The sequence below is a fragment of the Pinus tabuliformis genome, chromosome 9 (assembly GCF_031772625.1).
Source record: "Pinus tabuliformis cultivar Carrire ecotype Pingquan chromosome 9, CPIR1, whole genome shotgun sequence".
Taxonomy (NCBI): domain Eukaryota; kingdom Viridiplantae; phylum Streptophyta; class Pinopsida; order Pinales; family Pinaceae; genus Pinus; species Pinus tabuliformis.
In genome coordinates, this window is record NC_142307.1 from 1257909866 (window position 1) to 1257930458 (window position 20593).

General features: G+C 40.4%; 1 protein-coding gene across 1 annotated transcript in view; it reads left to right on the forward strand.

Annotated features, from left to right (window-relative positions):
• Positions 1 to 11642, forward strand: part of LOC149153115 (uncharacterized) — a 75337-nt gene extending 63695 nt beyond the window's left edge. Inside the window, exon 3 of the mRNA XM_089443706.1 lies at positions 11395 to 11642. Within this exon, the coding sequence (XP_089299832.1) occupies positions 11395 to 11642 (248 nt within the window). The remainder of the gene's footprint in view (positions 1 to 11394) is intronic.
• The last annotated feature ends 8951 nt before the right edge of the window (positions 11643 to 20593 follow it).

A 20593-nucleotide genomic window follows, 5' to 3' on the forward strand; every position in this document is an offset into this window, starting at 1 on the left:
ACGGAGAGAGTCATAGTTTGCGGAACCTATCTTCCGCGGCCTGGGCCATTTTTGATCCAAGCAGCGAGTTAGTAAGTTTCAGAGGGGTATGTATTGGTCGATCAACGAATAACATCACTGAATATAGCGCGTTGATAGAACTTCTCTCTGATGCCATCACACATGGTATACACCAACTGATTGTCAGGCTAGACTCACAACTCGTCATACTACAACTCACTGGTATCTACTCTCTCCGAAATCCAGCTATTTATCGCATGTTCCTAAGGGTTAAGATTTTGGAAAGACAATTTGATTTTATTCAATATCAACATATTTCCAGAAACTTAAACACATTAACTGACTCATTGGAAAATTATGTGTTAGATAGACATTTGCAACATTTATAAAAAGAAGCATGCCATCAATGTTTGCATTTGGATCATGTAACTTAACCAAAATAAAACTCAGAAAATCAAAAATATATATAACTATTTATGGTTTACACATAATGTTCTGTAACCAAGACAAAATTGGTCAAATGACCAAAAAAAATCAAAATGCTAGGGGGCACCCTAGTCTAATGATGCTCGTGATAGCAAGCCACAGCCTGTGCGATCATGCGTAGGAGCCGAGTCCATCGTCTTGGCACACCAGTAATATGCCGCTGCAACCTCAAGGGCAGCTCATCAGTCCTCACATCTGGAATGCCAAGGGTGAGGCCCTCAACCCGTTCCTGTAATGCCGCAAGAGTCTCGGCCACATCGAGGTCGTGAAGGATAGCCCTTCCAACAGCCTCTCCTGCTGGGGCAGCGGCTGGCACTCTCAGGCATACTACTGGCCGAATGGGACCAACATCTACATAAACACATGAGTTTGATTAAGTCTTGACAGAATAAAGCACAAGGACATTATAAATGAAAAACGATAAACAAGAATATGGTCAAAGAATTTACCAATGGCACCCCACTATTCTCCATCTGGAAGTACTAAATCTGGATCACCCCAGAAGTCCATGCTAGCATATGGATACTCAGAATAAACCATCTCCTAATGATCAAACCACCTGAAGAAGGTATCAGAAAATGAAATCTGAGACTGACCAGCATGCCTAGACATATGGTCAACCCATCTCTGCATACGCGGTTCAGTAGGTGAAGGTAAATCGAGTGCAATATACTGCGGCTGCATCAGTGGTATCTTTTCCAAGGCAAAAGTGGTCAAAATAGAACCATACCCAAAGTTCTTCAACCTCCCGCTCTTTACTTGGTCAAATGTTCTTTCATCACAAGAAGTACTACGTCGCACCAGTTGAACACCTTCGGTTGGAGGCATTCCAAGGCATACTGCATATAAGATCGATTGGCTACATGAAGAGCCGCACCACCAGCCATCCTACCAAAAGTAAACAGAATAGTCCTGAGGGACCTGTCAGTGACATCACGGATGATGATCTTTCTGTCTTTACTCGACTGAGATCCCTCTCTACAATACCGACAAATATAATCTCTCACAGATTCACCTCCTCGGTCCGAACCTGATAAAGAGATGGGGGCACCCCGCCTCGACAAGCCAGTCAAGAAATAGATGTCCACTACAGTCAAGGGGATGGATTTGCCCCTGATCTGGAACACCTGGTTGGTAGGATCCCAAGCATCGAGCAAATACTGCAGTAAGTTGATCTGTTGTCTCATGCTAGAAATGCGGAAAAACTTCAGCAAGCCACAGTTCCGCAGTGCGTTTACTGTAACCGGATCATGTAGGGCAAGCATGTCCTCTTCTTCATGCTCACGTTCTCGCCATGTAATAGTCATCTTACTCCAAAGATCTCTAAAAAACAAACAAGAGAAGAGTTAGATCCTGATTTTGGTAAGAAACAGGCAAAATTTCCATCAAAAACTGTGCATAAAATTCCTTCTTTGCGCCCATCGCACCTACAGTAGTGCTCTGGGTGCGTTGCATGTCAGATGGCCAGTAGACAGGCCAACATCCAACGCACCTTTCGATACACAGAGGGTGCGCTGAAGGCAGAACAAGTTTTTCAAACCCCAGAGGCTCAGAAAAACCAGGAATCAAGCTCAGAATGCAAAATGGAAAGCATGAAATGAAAGAGCTCAAGTTTAGCTCCTACCTGGTCCAGACAGCGCTGAGAATCGTCCACAGAATCTCCCGAAATCAACTAATGAAAATCAAAGGGGAAAGCACCTCCAAAGCTCCAACAAGCTAAAGTTCAAATGAAATAGTAAAATGAGAGGTAAAAGCACTTTTTCATTACGTTTTACGCAGTTCAAAGTAAAATATTAGTGTTCTCACTCATTTTTCAAGCATATATTGTTCATTTCTAACTAGTTTGATGAAGCAATTGAAAATACAGTACAATCTTTGAAAGAGCAAAGCCATTTATGGTAAAATCAAAACGAGACCATTTAATCAAGCAGTTTTAGCGTGGAATTCATGCTCATTAAAAAATAAACATAAGCAATGAGCACATGTTCCTCCAGAGTTTAAGCTCATTAAAAAATGAACCAATTTCCGGTAAATAACCATCGTGAATGTAATACTTCAGCCTTTAAAGCCTTGGTCGTGTTTGCACCGTCACCTCCATTTTTGCATTGGCCAATCATTCACCTCCATTTGATTGTTTACCCATTTTGAGGAACAGCTGCAAAGAGTGATCTCACTAGCCATCCTTGTAACACTGCCGTGGTTGGAAAATTCCAAGCCTTACCTGGAATTAGTAGCTACCCATTTTATCACTCGTTCCTCAAAAGACGAGTCTCCTTTAAGCTCTTTTCAATTGACTCGTAAAATATGAAAATATTGCCGAGCCATTGGCCTCTCCAGCTCGTTAAAGAGACCAGAAGTGCTATCCCTCCTCTAAATTTTAATCTTTTTGGACCTGAGGGATTATTACACAAAAATATCGAGCGCTTGTTTTGTTCGGCTCGTTAAAAGTATCAAAAATTCATCCCTTCTGTATTGTTTTATACTTTTTCGGACTTAAGGGATTAGATGACGAAAAAGGAATTTTGGAGTTTCCTTTATGTTCATTTTCAGACTCTCTAAAATTGAACAGGACCGAGTTATCTTTGTCATTAAACTCGTTAAAATTTTAATAGCGACAAACTTGTCTATAGACGAGAACAAGTTTCACTATCGCTAGGCTCGTTAAAACATAGCGATGGGTTTGCCCGAAGGGAAAATTATAGAACAAGCATATGTTATCCTCCTCAAGCTTGACAAAAATAAAGAGGTACTGGTCAGCAATGACTGGGGAAAGATTGGGAATAAAACTTGAAAAAACTTTGTTGGTAGCAAGTCGCTCTTGAACATGACACTTTCACTCTACATACAAGTCGGGTTGGGTTGTTTCATTCACCGGTCACATCACCATGGTCCCATCATACCATCCACATTTGGGGTTAATTCTACCAATCCATCACGTCAGTGTCGCGGATATGTTCAAGAGAATTCATTTAGAGAATTCACCTGTGTCTCACCCACTACAATACATTTATACTCCATTCCTTCATGACCGCCACCCTGAACCTTATATCACCAAATCGTTTTCACCTCCATTAAAATCATTTGCTCTGTTCCGTGTCATTGATGTGGGATTCATTAAGGCCCTCTTGTGACAGATCACTTCTTGTCGACATCAGCCCATTATCCGAGAAGTTGGTCTAGGAACACCCCATTCAGTACTTTGAAGCTTGCATGCCTCAATGGCAAGTTTCTCACTTCCGGTGACAGGTTTACATCAATGGCCTTCGACCGAAAGATTTTGCGTGGTGTTCGATGCCAAGTCCTTTATTCACACCATTTGAATTGTACTACAGTACCTTGAGGGTCATTATCATTATCGGTGATTCCTCTCGCGCCTGTTAACAGCTTACATCATTGGCTAGTAATCAGGCGATGTCTCTCCATGTTCGACTCCAGAACATCTCTCACATGGATAGACTTGTACTTTTGAGTGAAGATCGAACGAGATTGAAGACCCCGGATCTAGTTTCATCCATCCGGGCTGTGATATATATTTGGGAAAATAAAGACATCAAATGTACATCATTGTTGCACAGATAATCATCCAATCAAAGGGATGATGGCTCTATCAGAATCATCAGTCTACATTCAGACGATTGTTTGTCCTATGTAAATGAAAATGAATTTATAAAGTTGAGCATGGGAATGCCCGCCTCAGCTAGATCATGAAAATATTATGAAGATAATGTATTGTATTGTATCTTATTACAGGTCTCCTCCCAGCTTGAAAGAACTTTGGATCCTCATAATAAAGCATTTCACCGACATCAAAGGATTAATGACCTCATGCTTTAGGGGGCAACTGTTATAGGCATTTTTGGGCACTGCAATCCCAAGCATGAAATGTCCATAAACCAAGGGCTCCTAAGTCCCTAAAAGTGTTGTTCTGACCCCTAAAGGAACAAGGTCAACTGATTACAGCTTCTCCCAGAAGTTCTCCATGAAAAACTGCTCAGAATTGGTCAAAACAGGATCATTTCAGCTGCTCCACTGGCCAAGTGCGTTGCATCTCACCTAAATACACTATGTGGGTGTGTTGCATTTCAAAAATCCCTTCTGTAGGGTGCGATGGGCGAGAAATGACAAATGGCAGTGTCATTCTGCGAGGTGGAGAGGCTATGGAAGCTTCCAGAAACTTCTCCTGTGACACTTGCCTCTCTGAATTCGACCAAGGATGAGTAAGAGATAATCAATCTCCAAGTGGAAGCAAGAACTATCAGAGGGAAGACACTAATCAAATCACAAGCTGACTCATTCCCCTTACAGATATCTATATATGGATCCCTCATCCCAGAGATCCGGAGGCTGGAATTTTGCATAATGTAAGGAATTGTTGTTGATTTCTTGAGACAAACATCAGATTGTTGGGTGATCTAAGTTTTGTATGAGGTGAAGAGGGGCTTCCTTGCTGAGAGGTTGATGCTGGGTCAAAACAACTAGTTGTAACTCCTCTTGGCTCTTTCTTGTTTATCAATAAAAGCTATTCAAGTTTTCCTCCATACTCTTGTGTCATTGATGTTTGCTGCATTTGTATGGTCAATTTACATCTGATCCTAGATTGTTTATGATTATAGATCCATGTCTTTGTATAGTGCTATGCTACTGTGATCTTACAGGTACTTTGTGAAGCTGGGCATGCAAGGGAGCAAGTAGCGAAAGACTATCAAGGAAGAGACGAATCAAATCAGGAGATTAGCGCAAGACAGAGGTTGGTCCTTTTGTTCCTCTCTATCTATAATTCATAAAGGAAAAATGAAAGTAGCTTTACTCTGTTTGTTTCTAAGGCAGCTGTCACACATTAGTGGGATAAGCAGTTCTGAGTAGACACTTTTCCTTGTAACACTAGGTGCATGTTAACTCTCTCAAGAACAGACTCACGATCATCAATAACCTGTTGCTCCAATGAAGTGAATTCAATCCTCCTCTGCTGGGTAGTTAGGCGATCCTCATGGATGTTCTGCAGCTCCATGATGACATGCTAGTCTTCCAGCTATTTTTTCCTCTACTCCAAATACTTGATGTTCCATTTGGCCATCTCCAACTTGACTAACAAGGAGTGAATCTCTGTCTCTTGCTCCTGGAAGATCTCTTTCAGTTGTGAACTTTGCGGACGTGTATCTGTATCATCATCATCATGAAGGAGAATGAATTCGGTCTCTCATTCACCTGGTGGCACACTTGAAGGCCCCTCCTCATGCTTGGGCTTCTTGCCCTTGTCCTGTACCTGTATTTCCGATGTAGGAAGCGAGGCCCCTTCCACCCCGGGTGGAGATAACACTCGCTTTGTTGCTGCAAACAAAGGCCTGGTGCCTTTCCGATAGCCTCTCTGATATGTGATGGAAAATGGCACCACAGTGGTCTCATGGCGCTCATTCTGATGAGAAGGACCACCTATCTCATGCTTTGCCTCTGATACTACCTGTGGAGCGCTGAAGAAGTCATGGGAGATGAAGTCCTCCCAAGCAATGCCCTGCAATCCCAACTGATGATCCACCAAAATCTAGATAAGAGTGAAGTGATATACACTGTTGAGCTGCTGCCGAGGGGTCTTGTGCTGCATGAACTTTTTCATTTTCTCTATGTTCCTGCAGATGAAAAATGGGAGGTTCATCATACACACCCTGGTAAAGTGCATGAGCAACCTGATGTGATAGGAATAAAGGTGAGAAAACCTCCCCTCACAACTGAAGTATTTCATGAGCGGAGCATACTCATCTCTCAGAAATCTGAATGGGAACACTCTAGTGAGCTGACTCAAACAACTGGCCTTAATGTAAGGCTCATAAAGTTCCCTCTCCACCTTCATCTTCTTGTGCCACTGTTCTCCAACATTTGGTATGCATGTTGCCACTGATATGGTTTCGGGTGTCAATGTGAAAGTGACCCCTGCCAAGACAGATTGACCTCCATGTAGGTGAATTGTAAAAAGACGGGCCAACTCATGATGAATTCTGACATTTGCCACCCTCTGACAAAATTCGAAACATGCTAAGTGCTGGAAACAAAACATAGCGAGAGGGCACGCCTGCAACTCAGTGAGGGTGTTTGGTTCATCCCTGACATGTCTGCCACTCCTAGGTCTCCAGGGAGCTTGTTCTCCTGAAGCTGTGTCACTGTGTGTATCCCCCTCATAATTTGATGAATTTTCTGATGCCATCACTTCTGCTTGTACCCTGAGTTTAGTGCTGCCCTTTGAATTCAATGACACTGATGAATGCTCTGAAAATCTGTTACCAAGGGGACAATAAAACATGGGAGTGTTAGGAGGGGAATGATGAAAAGGGGAATAGGGGTTTAAAGGGAAAATGTATCAGGGATTTGGGAGTGTTTGGGGTGTGTTTTTGATGGGGTAGGGTTAAGGAACTCTTGAGCTATATGAGTAAAGGGGACAAAGGGATATGATTGCAATGTAGCTAGGGTAACTATTATTGGAAAATTCTCCAGGGGAATTTAGCAGATAGAGGTAGGGTAGGAGCATATTTAACCATCAAGTTACTGTAGCAAAACCCTAGCTTTTTTACCCTTTTTGTGTCATTTTTGTGTTTGCTTAATAAAAGTTTTCTTTTGATTTCATGGTCACTAACATCATATTTTTCTTTGAGCTTAGGATCAGTGGTGAAGGTATCTAGGGCCACCTTTGCAATTTTAAGAGCCAATTCCAAAAAAATTTAGGCGATTCGGTGCTTTCTTAGGCTCACAGGCCTGTGCGCCGCACGCTTTGCCTAGTGCGCCGTGCGTCGGGTATGCGCCGTGCCAATGTAATGTTAACACTGTGGCCGGGATCCCAGTGCGTCACGTGCCCTGAGTGCGCTGCACCACCATGTGTGTGCGCCGCGCACTGTAAAGGTCGCCCAAATTCGCTTGAAAAACAGGGGAGAGGGTTTGAGGGCGGTTTCTTTAGGAGACAAGGTGGAATGGGGGTGGAAATGATGAGGAGTGAGGGGACAAGGGGAAGGGAGCAAAACCTTGGTGGCATCATCGCAAACTTGCAACCCCATCCATTGTTTTTCATGGTGAATTTTTCATGGTTGGCCATTGTGCTTTGGATATCATTCAACCTCTTCACAAATACCATATTCTTGACAAAACTTGATGAGCAGGTGATGTTACAAGGCTTACCTTTCAATTTGATCGCTTTTTCCAAGTTTTGAAGTGGTTTGGCACCGTTTTGGGCTGCTAGACTGTGTGTGCTGCGCGCAATTCCCAGTGCGCCACGTGCCTTGTATGCGTCGTGCCCGTGTAATCTTTCAACGGCGGGCTGGCTACGTGTGCGTCGCACCCGGTGAGTGCACCGCGCTCCTGCCTGTGTGCGTCGCGCTTCCCAAATCGCCTCCCAACTCACTCAAACGCTCACCATATCAACTTCACACCTTTGCAAATGTCTTCTCCAAGTCATTTAGCAGCACAATACCTCTGCTTTGGGTCAAAACATGTATATATAGGCTTGAGAGAAACTGGTTTGATTTTTTCTTCCTTGAAAACCCCCTTTCTAATGTTTTTGTTTTGCACTTTTTTTTTTATTGACCTTTTAAAAACTCTGGCTTTTCATTTTTCTTCGAAATTTGGGCTCAAATAATGAAATTTTCGGCACTTCTTTGCAAGGACTGTATGACGGGCCTCTGGCTTTGAAATCCATGACTGCATCTAAAAATGTCAACTGTCAATTTTTGGAAAATTTTGTCATAGTTGACCTTGTTTGACTTTTATTCAAAACAGAGTTTTGAAGAAGAGTCGATGTCTATTCAGGTGACGATGAAGCTTTCTGAACCGTAGCTGTATAAGGTCTCCCTCTGGCCTGCATGGCTTGTTCTGGACATGTTTTTAGAGACCAAACTGATGAATTTCTAGATCCAAACCATAAAAAATGACTCTGTCCTGTAATAGGACCAGACCTTGAATATCATGAATTTGATTAATTTTTGGCCAAGACCTGAACTAGTAGAGGCCAAACATGAGGGAAAATGAGTAGCATGACTTTCTCCATCAGATCATGACATGTCCCTAGCGAAATGCAGTTGAGTGGATGAAGCGGGACACCTAAAATTGAAATGCACAAAGAGCTTTGATCTCTGACGGAGGGCTGACTAGACTGACTCTAACAACGCATACAAATGTAACAACTTAGGATTTGAAGACAAGAATAAATAATGGAGATAAGGAATACAAGTTTGTCTTCAGTTCTCTGTGTCAAAAGAGAAAGATGAAAAGAGGAGGAAGAAATTAGAAGAATGATCCTCTTACCCTTGTGGTGGACCCCTTTGTGAGGCAGAAAGGTAGAAGGAAAATTTGGGTGAAGAAAGAGGAACGAAAGGAGAAGATTCCTGTAGCCATGCACAACCAAGAAAAGACCCAAATCTAGGAAAAGACGAAGCTATTAGGAAAAGCATCTATGAGGACTCAGATTTTTAAATTTTCGAAGAAGAAGGAGGATGATCTGCTCAGGGGGAGTAGATCCTCTATTTCTCTTCAGTAAAAGAAGAGAATGGCCTTAAGGGAGGACAAATGAGTCAGATGCTAGAAGCTGAATGCAAATATAAAGAGGTGCATCTGATTGTTATAGGTATGGTTGAGTCCCCTTGTTTATTACAATGATAAAAAAAATTATTTTGAATATATCACCATTGAAAGAGAAGAAGAGAGTGTATCCAGTTTGGTTTATAGGGACTACACAACAATATCTTATCTTATGGAAAGAAGAAGGTAAGTTGCAGCAGAAGTGTGGAATGATAGGAAGCCCACGGTCAAATCAAGTCCATAGGATCAGTCCCCACATAGAAGAAAGGAAGCGGATGTAGGAGATCAAATAGCATTGGCTTAGGGGGAGATGCTTTAGTAAGCAATAGTATACAATGATCATCATCTTCAAGAAGAAATATTACTCAAGAAATGGAAGCAATCCATATTTGGACTAGTATGATCTCACGAGGAGAAGAAGTGTTTAAAATTCTCAAGAGAAGTGATCATAAAGCATGGAGTAGTGGTATCAGCAAGACAAAATGCATTATCATTATTTTGTATTTTCATCAGCAACAATACCATGAGTATTTTAATTGGTATCAGTTTTCCTTTCAACTGATACAAAAGATGCATTAGCAATAGAAGTATTCAGCCAGCAACCTGAGGGATTCAGAACTTGAGGCATTCAAATCAAAGGCAGTATATTTTCAGGGGGAGCATATCACATATGTCCAGTTTATGGAGCAGCAAACCTTGAAGAGAAGTCTACAAAGCATAATGCACATCAGCAACTAGACCCCCGTCATTGATTGTTGATGATTGCATGGGGGAGAAGAGGCAATTTGTATCCATTTTCCATTAACGTCAAAGGGGGATAGAATTATTGGAGAAGTTGTGATGGTCCATGCAGAGGAGAGAAAGCCATTGGTGGATCATGCAATAGAAGTGTGGAAGCAGCATGAGGATTGGCCATGAAAGTAAAGAAGTAATGAGGTAGCAGGTGTTGCCATCAATGCCAAAGGGGGGTATTGTTGGAAAGTTGGCATTGCCTGGATGGCTAGTGGCTACAAGTGCATTGGAATTGATGTCAGCGATCATGCTGGGAGATTTGTTGGGAAGTTAGAATTGTCCAACTATTGGTAAGAATGTTGGCATCGATGTCAACCAGACAACATGGATGTTTGTGGCAGCAGAGGTTGGCTTTGATGTTCCCTAGCCTAATTGTGATGGTAATTAGGCTAGTTTGATGTGCTTGAGTTTTCAAGCTCAGGGGCGGTCCTATAGTTGCTGCGATACTCTATAGAGAATCACCATAGTAGCAGGCTTATTAGAGAATCCATAAAAAGTTGACTATGGTGGTTAGGATTCCCATGGTTGTTGCAGTACTATGTAGAAAATCACCATAGTAGCAGGCTTATTTGAGAAGCCATAAAAATATGACTATGATGATTGGGAGTCCAAGAATTTGGAGGGGTTTATGCCTTAGGTGATTGGCTTAGATATTCTTGGATTTGGCACAGTTGGTTAGTTCTATGAAAGATCTCTCCAATAGTATGTGGAACCTTGCAAAATGCCTCTAAAGAGCAGGTTCTAGGCAAACGAAGAAGAGCCAAGGTGAAAATAATGGCAGAGCATTTACAACTATCATTTAGGTATCATATGGGCTAAAAGACTACGTTGGGCCTTCTCCCCTTGAAATTTCTCTAAAAAATCTTTCCAACTGTATGTGGAAGTCCAGGAATGGTCATCGAGATCAAAAGTTATTGACTACTGAACTTAGGGTCCTGAAGTCCTCAATAGGCCGAATTTCAGAAGGATGGTGTTGACACCTAATCCTCTGCGATTGGGTGAATTTGGAATGTGAACAGTCATCAGAAGATGAACTGAGCAGTCACATTCTTTGTATATAACAATAGCTACCTAATGAAATAAATCGAATCAGTTTTCTGCCAAACTGGAGTTACACCTGGCCTGACATGGTATCAGAGCCAGCTCTTTTTAGCTTTTGTGTCCCTTGTAACTCCCTGCTCTCCAAATAGCTGAGCAGGTTCTTCATAAATTAGCTGCCCCACTGCCTGACTGATTCAGAAACAAAAAAAGAGGAGCGTTATTGCACCTGCGCCTCCATTGCATGAATTGCATTCACCTGATTACTCTGTCCTGTCTGACTGTTCAGCTCTCTCACTGATTCATAAACGTCTCTGACTGTTCAGCTCTCTCACTGATTCATAAACGTCTCTGACATAAACGTCTCTGACCTGGTAACTGCGCCTGTTGCATACTATGTCAGTGCGGATTCCCAGCATCTCCCGCTCGCTGTAGGTTCCTTCGAGCAGAACCAACGACTCCCACCTCACTTTCACGCGGAAGTATGTCCACAAACTATTGTTGATGGTCTCATGTTGTCTGCAGAATGCATACACTGTAATACGCAAATACCTTCTGTGGCAAAGCAGAAGCGTGGTGCTAGCTGTGGCGTAGCGGAAGCGCTCTCTGGCGAATCGAGACCCGTTCTATTCCAAAGTTTTGTAGCTGTTGTGGCGCAGTGGAAGCGCTCTCTGGCGAATCAAGACCCGTTCTATTCCAAAGATATGGAATCCGTCCACTGCGTGAAGTATATGGAATCCGTCCATTGCGTGGAAGATATGGAATCCGTTTGAGAAGGAAAGGGTTGTCAAACTGTCGTCGCCATGGGTGAACGTGGCTACGGGCTCGTGGGTCAGCTTTATAAATTCACGATGCTACCAATGATATTGGTAAAACAACTGCCTGAAGGCAGCCATGTGTATTTTTAACGCAGCCACATGTGTTTTGTTGAAGGCAACGATATGTGTTTTTTCTTAAAACATTGTATTATTTGGTACATTATGTGGTATCATCTCCACCATATGAGAATCGGTAATATCTTTGTTCTATAAGAGTGCAATCTTTGTTTACAATTTTTACACCAGAGCTCCATTTTTTTCTTCCACGAAAAGTACAATTTTATACATTAACAGCAGAAGTATTTTTCAATCAGCAGAAGTATTTTTTACAGAATGCATTCAATCATCTCCATGGTAGGAATAGTTCTCACTGGCAAGGAGAACTATCCTGAATGGTCCTGAATGATAAAACACACCCTCATCTTCAATGAGTTGTGGAAAGGAGTGTGTGTCGGAGAAGGAGACAAAGACCCAGTACAGCCCACCTCAGACAAAGAGCTCGTCATTTGGGAAAACAAGAATAGAAAAGCCTATGCATTAATCGCAGCATCTATAAATGAAGAGGTGAGTCACCATATTTCGTCATATTCAACTGCCTTTGAAGCCTTACAAAAGCTGAAAGAACTCTATGACTCACATTCTGCACTTGAAGTTGTTTAGCTTATGATTAAACTCTTCACTCTTGAACTAAAAAATAATGATCCTCTTGCTCTTGCATCTGAAGTAAAGTCTATAATGCATGATATCAATTCCACTAAGTTTGAGTTGGATATCCCTCTTATTGCTTTTCTCAAGGCACTCTATCCTACTTACTCCAATTATCTTGAGTCTTTGCAAGCAAATGGAAATCTTAAAGATATAACCTTTGACTCTCTTGTGAAAAAGTTTGCTGAAAGAGAGAAAGCCTTTGGAAAGAAGACAGCCCTGAATCTTCTGAAGAGACTGTGTGCCTTGCTCATAAAGAAAAGCATCCTACTCAAGATTCTACAAGAGGAAGAGGTGGACGAAGAGGAAGAGGAAGATATTTCAGAGGCAGGGGGGTAGACATTCTCAAGGAGAAAAGGCAAACTTACACGGCATTCGCTGCAAAAGAAATGGATCACATGATGCTTCTACATGCAAGCTACCATGGGACAAAATTGAGCAAAAAAGAAACCAGCAAAAAGGTAAAACTGATGATATAGACAAAGGTAAAGCACCTGAATCCGCTCAATATATTGAGGCACAATGCAACAGTGGAGTAAATGAAGATTTGTTTAATGCTTCACTTGCTTCTTCGAAAAATGATTGGTTGCTTGATTCAGGAGAAACCTGTCACATGACTCATAGAAAAGATTTTTTTGAAGATTTCACTGACAATGTTGATGGAGCAGTATACTTTGCAGATCAGTCAAAAATCAAGCCATCAGGGCTTGGCACAATCAGGCTTAAACTGCCTGGTCTTCCAGACTTTCTTCTGGATCATGTTCTATATTTCCCATAGCTCAAAAGAAACTTGTTGTCCTTGGTCCACATCCGCCAGCAAGGTCACTCCATTCATATGTTTGATGGCAAGCTTGAGGTAAGAAAAGCATCTGACCACTCACTTGTCATGAGGGGAATAGAAGAAGAAAGGCTTCTCAAATTGCAAGGAACCTCTACTCATGCACAACATTTCTCATATATTTCTCATCATGAAGAAGGTACACTTCCATCAAGTTTATTATGGCATGCTAGATTTGGACATTTAAACTATGAAAGTCTCTGCTTATTGAAGAAAAATGGTGTTTCTGGTTTGCCTACAATTCCTAGGAAACATAAGCAATGTGATGCTTGCATTCTAGGAAAGCATAGCAAACAGTCTTTTCATGTTTCACATTCAAGAGCACATAGGAAGCTTGAACTCATTCATTCAGATTTATGTGGTCCAATGCCTGTTCCTTCTGCAAATGGAAATAAATATATCATGACATTTATTGATGATTACACCAGAATGTGTTGGGTTTATTTATTGAAGAACAAATCTGATGCCTTTCAAACATTCAAGAATTTTCATAAATGGATTGAAAATGATGCACAATCTCATATTGGGTCTATTCGCACTGATAATGGAAAAGAATATACATCAAATGAATTTGAAAACTATCTTCACCAACATGGGAACAAACATCAAACAACTGTGCCTTATAATCCCCAACAGAATGGTGTAGTTGAAAGAATGAATAGAACAATCTTGAATATGGTATGATCCATGCTTTTCTTCAAAAATGTAAAGATAATGTTTTGGGTTGATGTTGTTCTATGTGCTGCATATATAAAGAATAGATGTCCATCTAATGCTATAAGAAACAAGACTTCTTATGAATTGTGGTATGGACATGTTCCTTCGGTAAAACATCTCAGGGTCTTTGGTTCCACCTGTTATGCTTTGATACCAAAGGTACATAGAAACAAACTTGGTGCTAGAAGTCGTAAGTGTATCTTCCTGGGGTATTCAAACACCTCCAAAGCATACCACCTCTATGATGAAGTAAATAAAAAGTTTGTTGTTTCTAGAGATGTAATTTTTCTTGAATCATCCAAATCTGACAATGTTGTTGAGCGGCAACTTGATTGCTTGGATAGATTCGCAAAAACAAAATCATTTCAAGAATTTGATAATCAGATTCCACATCTTGAAGGGGGGATTCCTATTCTAGATCAACATGTGGAATCTTCTTCTAAAGAACACTCTCCCCCGAATGAAACTCCAACAACGGATGATGCTTTAAGTGATGTAATTGATAGAATTGGGAGACTCAATCTTGATTCAGTCCCAACTCAATCAACAGAGCAGCCTGGACCATCTCAGAAAGGTCCCCCAAAGTGGCTAACAAAGACACTTGAAAGTGTTCATCCTGATGAAATTGGAAAAACAGGAACCAGAAATTCAAACCGACAAAATGGAGGTGATGTAGATGACTCTAATTCACCTATTGATATGGATGTTTCTTATGATTGTGAATTGAACTTGTCTATAGATTTTGAACCAACTTCCTTCAAAGAAGCTGCTTCTCTTGATAAATGGAAAGAAGCGATGCAAAAGGAGTATGATGCCCTCATAAAGAACAACACTTGGAAGCTGGTTGATCCTCCATTTGGAACCAAACCAATTGGATACAAGTGGGTCTACAAGAACAAGTAAAAAGCTGATGGCTCACTTGACAAGCACAAAGCTAGGCTTGTGGCAAAAGGTTTTGCACAGAAGGAAGGGGTCGATTATGAGGAAACTTTTGCCCCCACAGCAAAATGGGCCACCATCCGGACACTCTTTGCACTAGTAGCTCAGAACGGTTGGAAAGTCCATCAAATGGATGTAAAAACTGCCTTCTTGAATGGAGATCTAAAAGAGAATGTTTTTATGTCCCAACCTGAAGGATTTGCTGTGAAAGGACATGAACATAAAGTATGCAAACTTGTGAAGTCCTTGTATGGCCTCAAACAAGCACCGCGAGCCTGGTATGAAAAACTAATTGAGCATTTGTCTGAAACTCAACTTCAATCATTTTGATCTTGATGATGCAACTTTATTTGTCAAGAAAGTTGGCAAAACAATTGTATATCTTGTGGTATATGTAGATGATATTTTAATTATAGGGAACAATGAAAGCTACATTGCATCCATAAAGAAGGAATTGGGGAAAAGTTTTGAAATGACTGATTTGGGCTATGTTCATTACTATCTTGGCATTGAAGTAACCCAACATCCAAAATCCATATTTCTTTCTCAAAAGAAATACATTGGAGATTTGTTAAACAGATTTGGCATGACAGAGTGCAATTCTCTTTCTACTCCAATGGAACAAAACTTAAAGCTCACATCTATTGAAGGAAAGGAATTTGAGGATGCAACAAAGTATAGACAGCTTGTAGGAAGTCTCATCTATCTCACTACTACTAGACCAGACATTTCATTTGCTGTTGGAATCCTCTCTAGGTTTATGCAAAAGCCTTGTGAGGGACATTGGTCTACTGCAAAAAGGGTTCTAAGGTACTTGAAGGGAACTCAAGACCTTGGAATCAAGTATACACAGGTGGACGACTTCAGCTTGATTGGATACTTTGATTCAGACTTCGATGGAGACAAAGAAACTGGGGTATCTACTTCAGGATATGCTATGAGTCTTGGATCAGGAGCTGTCTCCTAGAGATCATGCAAACAATCAGTTCCAGCAGATTCCACAACAGAAGCAGAATACGTGGCAGCAGCTGAAGCAACGAAAGAAATTGTGTGGCTCAAGAAAATTCTTGAAGATTTGCAGGTAAAACAAGTACAATCAACTCCACTCATGATTGACAACACCTCTACAATAAAGTTGGCCAAGAACCCAAAGTTCCATGATCGTACAAAGCACATCAATACTAAATATCATCTGATCCGACATCGTGTTGAGGCCAAAACAATCCATCTCCGTCATTGTTCCACAAATGAGCAAATTGCAGACATCTTCACCAAAGCGCTTGGAAGAGAAAAGCTTGAAAGATTCAGAACGATTCTTGGACTCACCAACATCCCTTCATATTAAGGGGGGGAATGTTGACACCTAATCCTCTGCGATTGGGTGAATTTGGAATGTGAACAGTCATCAGAAGATGAATTGAGCAGTAACATTCTTTGTATATAACAATAGCTACCTAATGAAATAAATCGAATCAGTTTTCTGCCAAACTGGAGTTACACCTGGCCTGACAGATGGTCATATCGAAACCTTGGAGCTTTGGGAGGTCGAAATATCAGTGGTCATAATTTCGACAGGTCAAAGAAGAATGGAACCTCGTAAGGATAGAACATCAAGTTGAACATCAAAGCCAATTTTCGATAGGTTGGGCACGTCGGAACCTTGGCAAGACAGGACACATGGAAACATTTCGGAACCTCGAAGCCTTAGGAACTCGACAATTTATATTAAAATAAGGGACGTGAAATGGCATGAGGGAAGCAGAACCTCAAAGATTCAGAACTTCAGTTCTTGGAACCTCGTAAGTTCTTATGAATGAAATTCTTTAAAAAGCGTTGAGGATGCGGAGAATAAGAATTACAAAGGAAATTGTTACAAAACCAAAGGTTTGAGGGACCCTTTCTATCTCCTCAAGACGGGACACATGGCAGAAGTTGATTGATCCTCATAAGTTGACGAGGCAGATCAGTATGATGTGGCTATACTATAGACACGTGGTAGTCAGATTCAAAAAAATTGGGTGGCCTAATAGGGAAAATCTAGGTGACACATGTCACCACTAAGGAGGCTCCACGTGGAGTTGATGACATCCACATGATGTCATCTAAGAGGTTGGAACTTCAAAGGTTTGAGGTTTTGTAACTCCCTCATAATTGCATTTGAATAAAAGTTCTAATACAAGGGGCTCTGATGTCATGTTGGCACTTGGTCGTGGAGTTCAATGAATCGAGGGAGCGGAGCAAGTCCAACACCCAAGTGCTATGAAGTACTTCGGAGGTCATAATTTCATAACTCTTCTGAAATTAAAATATGAAGGAATTCATGATACAGGGAGCTCCGATGTGGTGGCTCTTGGGCGTGGGAGACCCAAAGGACCAAGGGAACAGAGCGGGACTAGCATCTAAGTGTTATGAAGAATTTCAAAGCTCGGAGTTTCGTAACTCCTGTGCAAATTCTCTATGAAAATGTTTCAATGAAAGGGGCTTTGATTTATATTGGCATCTAGATGTAGAAACCCAAAAGAACCAAGAGCAAGAGTAGTCAACAAAGGAAGATAGCCCCCCAGCAAGATCTGAAGGCCTTATCACCTTAGTTCCAAGCCATTGGTCACAGTGCCCATTCCCATGCAAGAAAGATAAGAAAGGGCCAAGTGAAAGGAGATCGGAACTTTGTAACCTCGTAACAACACTTGAATAAAAGTTACGAGATATGAGAGCTTTGTGATTGTTGTGCAGAGGTATATGAAGGCATATGAGGATGAATGGGTCGACAGCTAAGTAAATGTCTATAGAAGGTTTGTGTCTCATGAATAATGGTGGTTGTAGAAATTGTTGGGTCAAGACAGAGAGGACCATGATTTGTAGAGGTAGCAATCGACTCCAGAATGGCCATGGTTGAGCTTCCTTACACATTAATTAAGAATTAAATGTAAAATATGGCTAAGTGCAGAAGTGTTGATCACAGTACAAGAGAACCATGTTATAAGTACACCCTTATCTCTGTGAGAAGTTAACAAGGATGGAGAGCCATGTTATGCGTGCAGACATAAATCCTGATTGGTCTCATTGGAGTGTGCGAATGGACTAAAGATTTAATTCTCATGTATGGAGAATGCTCAGGAGCCCATTCTCATGATTTAATGTAGTGGCCTAGTCAGATACAACAATAGGATAGAGAGCCATGCAAAACTACAATCGGGCAGTGTGGAAACAAGCAACAGAGGCAACATCGAGTTTACTACAAGAGAGGAAAAAAATTTAGGATTTCCATTGAGAAACTAAGGGGGAAGTAGCATTGTGTAGATTTGAGCTATGTGGAGAGCTCTATGTTGAGAATGTGTAGTTGTGTGTAAGGCTAAGTGAGCATGTTCTATTGTGAAAGGCTGAGAGTGCCTAAGCAGAAGATAGATACCCCGAGAGAGAGCCAGTGTTGTTTTGCAAAAGGTCGAAGGTGCTTGTGTAGAGGAAGAAGATCAAGAAGAGTGTGATGATGTGTGTAGTGGACAAAGGGCTAATTGCAATATGATGTTGTGGTGGTGACAGTAAGTTGTTGTAGAGTGAGCAGAGTGAGCAGAGACAGAGTGTTACATGGGACAAGGGCTGAAGAGAACAAAACTGATATAAAGCAGATTGGTTTCCAATGACAGTGAATATTGAGTTCCTATTTGAGTGTGGGTTGGAGCCCTTATACAGGAAGTTCGTGATTCCATCTCAAGTGGGTGATTTAGAAGGCTTGGGGATTGGTGACTCCTACAAGTTGGTGCTTGCATAAATCCAAGGCGCTGCAAGTTGGTGCTTGCAAAAAATCTGTGAAGTTGGTGCTTCACATGGTGCTTCTAGTAAGTTGTACAAGTGACTACAAAAGGAGGGAGTTGATGTTTCCTGCTAGTGGGTGCTAGCAAACAATCAAATGGAGTTGGTGCTTCCTGTGAGTGGTGTCTCACAAAACAGATTGATGTAATATAGTAGGTGCTCTTATTTTACATCAATAACACCAACAAGCTTTGGTGGGTTTTTCCCAAAAGGGTTTCCACGTAAAAACTTTGTGTTCATGTGTTTGTTGCTCATGATATGCTTGTGTGATATTATGGTTGTTGTTGTGGTTGTTAATGGTTTCTCTCATATAATGGATTCCAAGTTTCAATGAGGAAAAATAAATTGGCTTAAAAGTAAAAATTAGCCATAATACTAATTCACCCCCCCTAGTATTAACTTTGTTTCCAACGCAAGATTAAAAAATTACAATTTCAACCATTCTTTTATAAACACATTTCCAAAAGTATCCAAATTACAAAACATTTAAACTTATCCATTTCATGTAAATAACAACAATAACCATCTTAACTAATTTAGAACAAAATCAATATTTTCCTTTTAAGGTCGAGGTTGTAGGTTGAATCCACCAAAATTCATGACTCACAATTTAAAATCATCATTACTCAGTAAATTTTTAGAGTAATGTGGTTAAGGCTTAGGATAAAACCTTACAACTTTTACTATAACACTAACACCATAAACCTCGCTCGAACGGATTCTATCATAGAGGTCGCCTACTCTTCGAATCATATAACAATGTTTCAAACATGTCCTTTGAAATTATACTTAGCTAAACAAGAGAACAAACTGTACATCCTATTTTTCTTTGTAGACAATTCCTATTAAAGAATTATATCAAAGTATCTCAGTAAATGACATGTTTTAAAGATGGTTGCTTGACGAATAAAAAGAACCTTTGATTTAATGTAAATAAACTCTTCCTTTCTAAAGTATAACCAAAGTTTTGAGATTCAACAATAACAGTATAAAAATCTTGAATATGTTGATATAAGACTTAAGATAATGTTTAAACACAACACATACTTATTCTGAATAATGATGTTATCTAACAAGAACAAAAAGTGTGTAGAAGAATCTTCAACAACTCAAACTCTAGTACAGATAGGAATTATCTAGAAGGCAACAATCTATAAATGCAGAGAAACTAATACAAACAAATTATTCATTTAGTTTATTGAGTATTGAAAATAACTTTACTAAGGGATTTAAGGGTTGTTAATCCATAACCAAAACTCTATCCATTATCCATGCAATCTTAGATATATGAAAAAAAGACTACACAACACAAGAACTAACTCACATATGAAACAATATTGTTATAAGTTGAAACTAATAATCGTTACTTAACCTTTGAAATATTGAGGTATACGAAAAGTATCACTATCTTTGATCCAAGAATGAGCCCTTTCCATATCAAAATTTACAAAATTTATAATCTTTACAATGTCAATCTACGTAGGTTAAGGAAATAAATCTTATAAAAAATAGGAGCTGCTCACTAATGACTTAAAACTCGGATCTACTTCAAAATCTTCGAAGTGGTAATCTGGAACAATGTTAACTGTTGAATTCACCCAAAAACCTAGATTTTCCTTGATTATGTGCTTGAATTTATCTTTCCCACGAGGATATTATTTCTATAGTTGAGAAATTATGATAGAAGACCAATGATCTTATCCCAATCTTGACCCATAGGATAAGTAAAATAACTAATCTTTCAATATGTTTCATCCAACTCGGTATACTTCTGAAAATTCACTTTGGCTATGAAAATATATTTGATTTTGTAACATAAAAATAAATTATCAAGAAGAGTTTGACCACTTAAAGCCCCTTTCAAACTAGTAAATTTTGAGTTATCATTTGCACATTC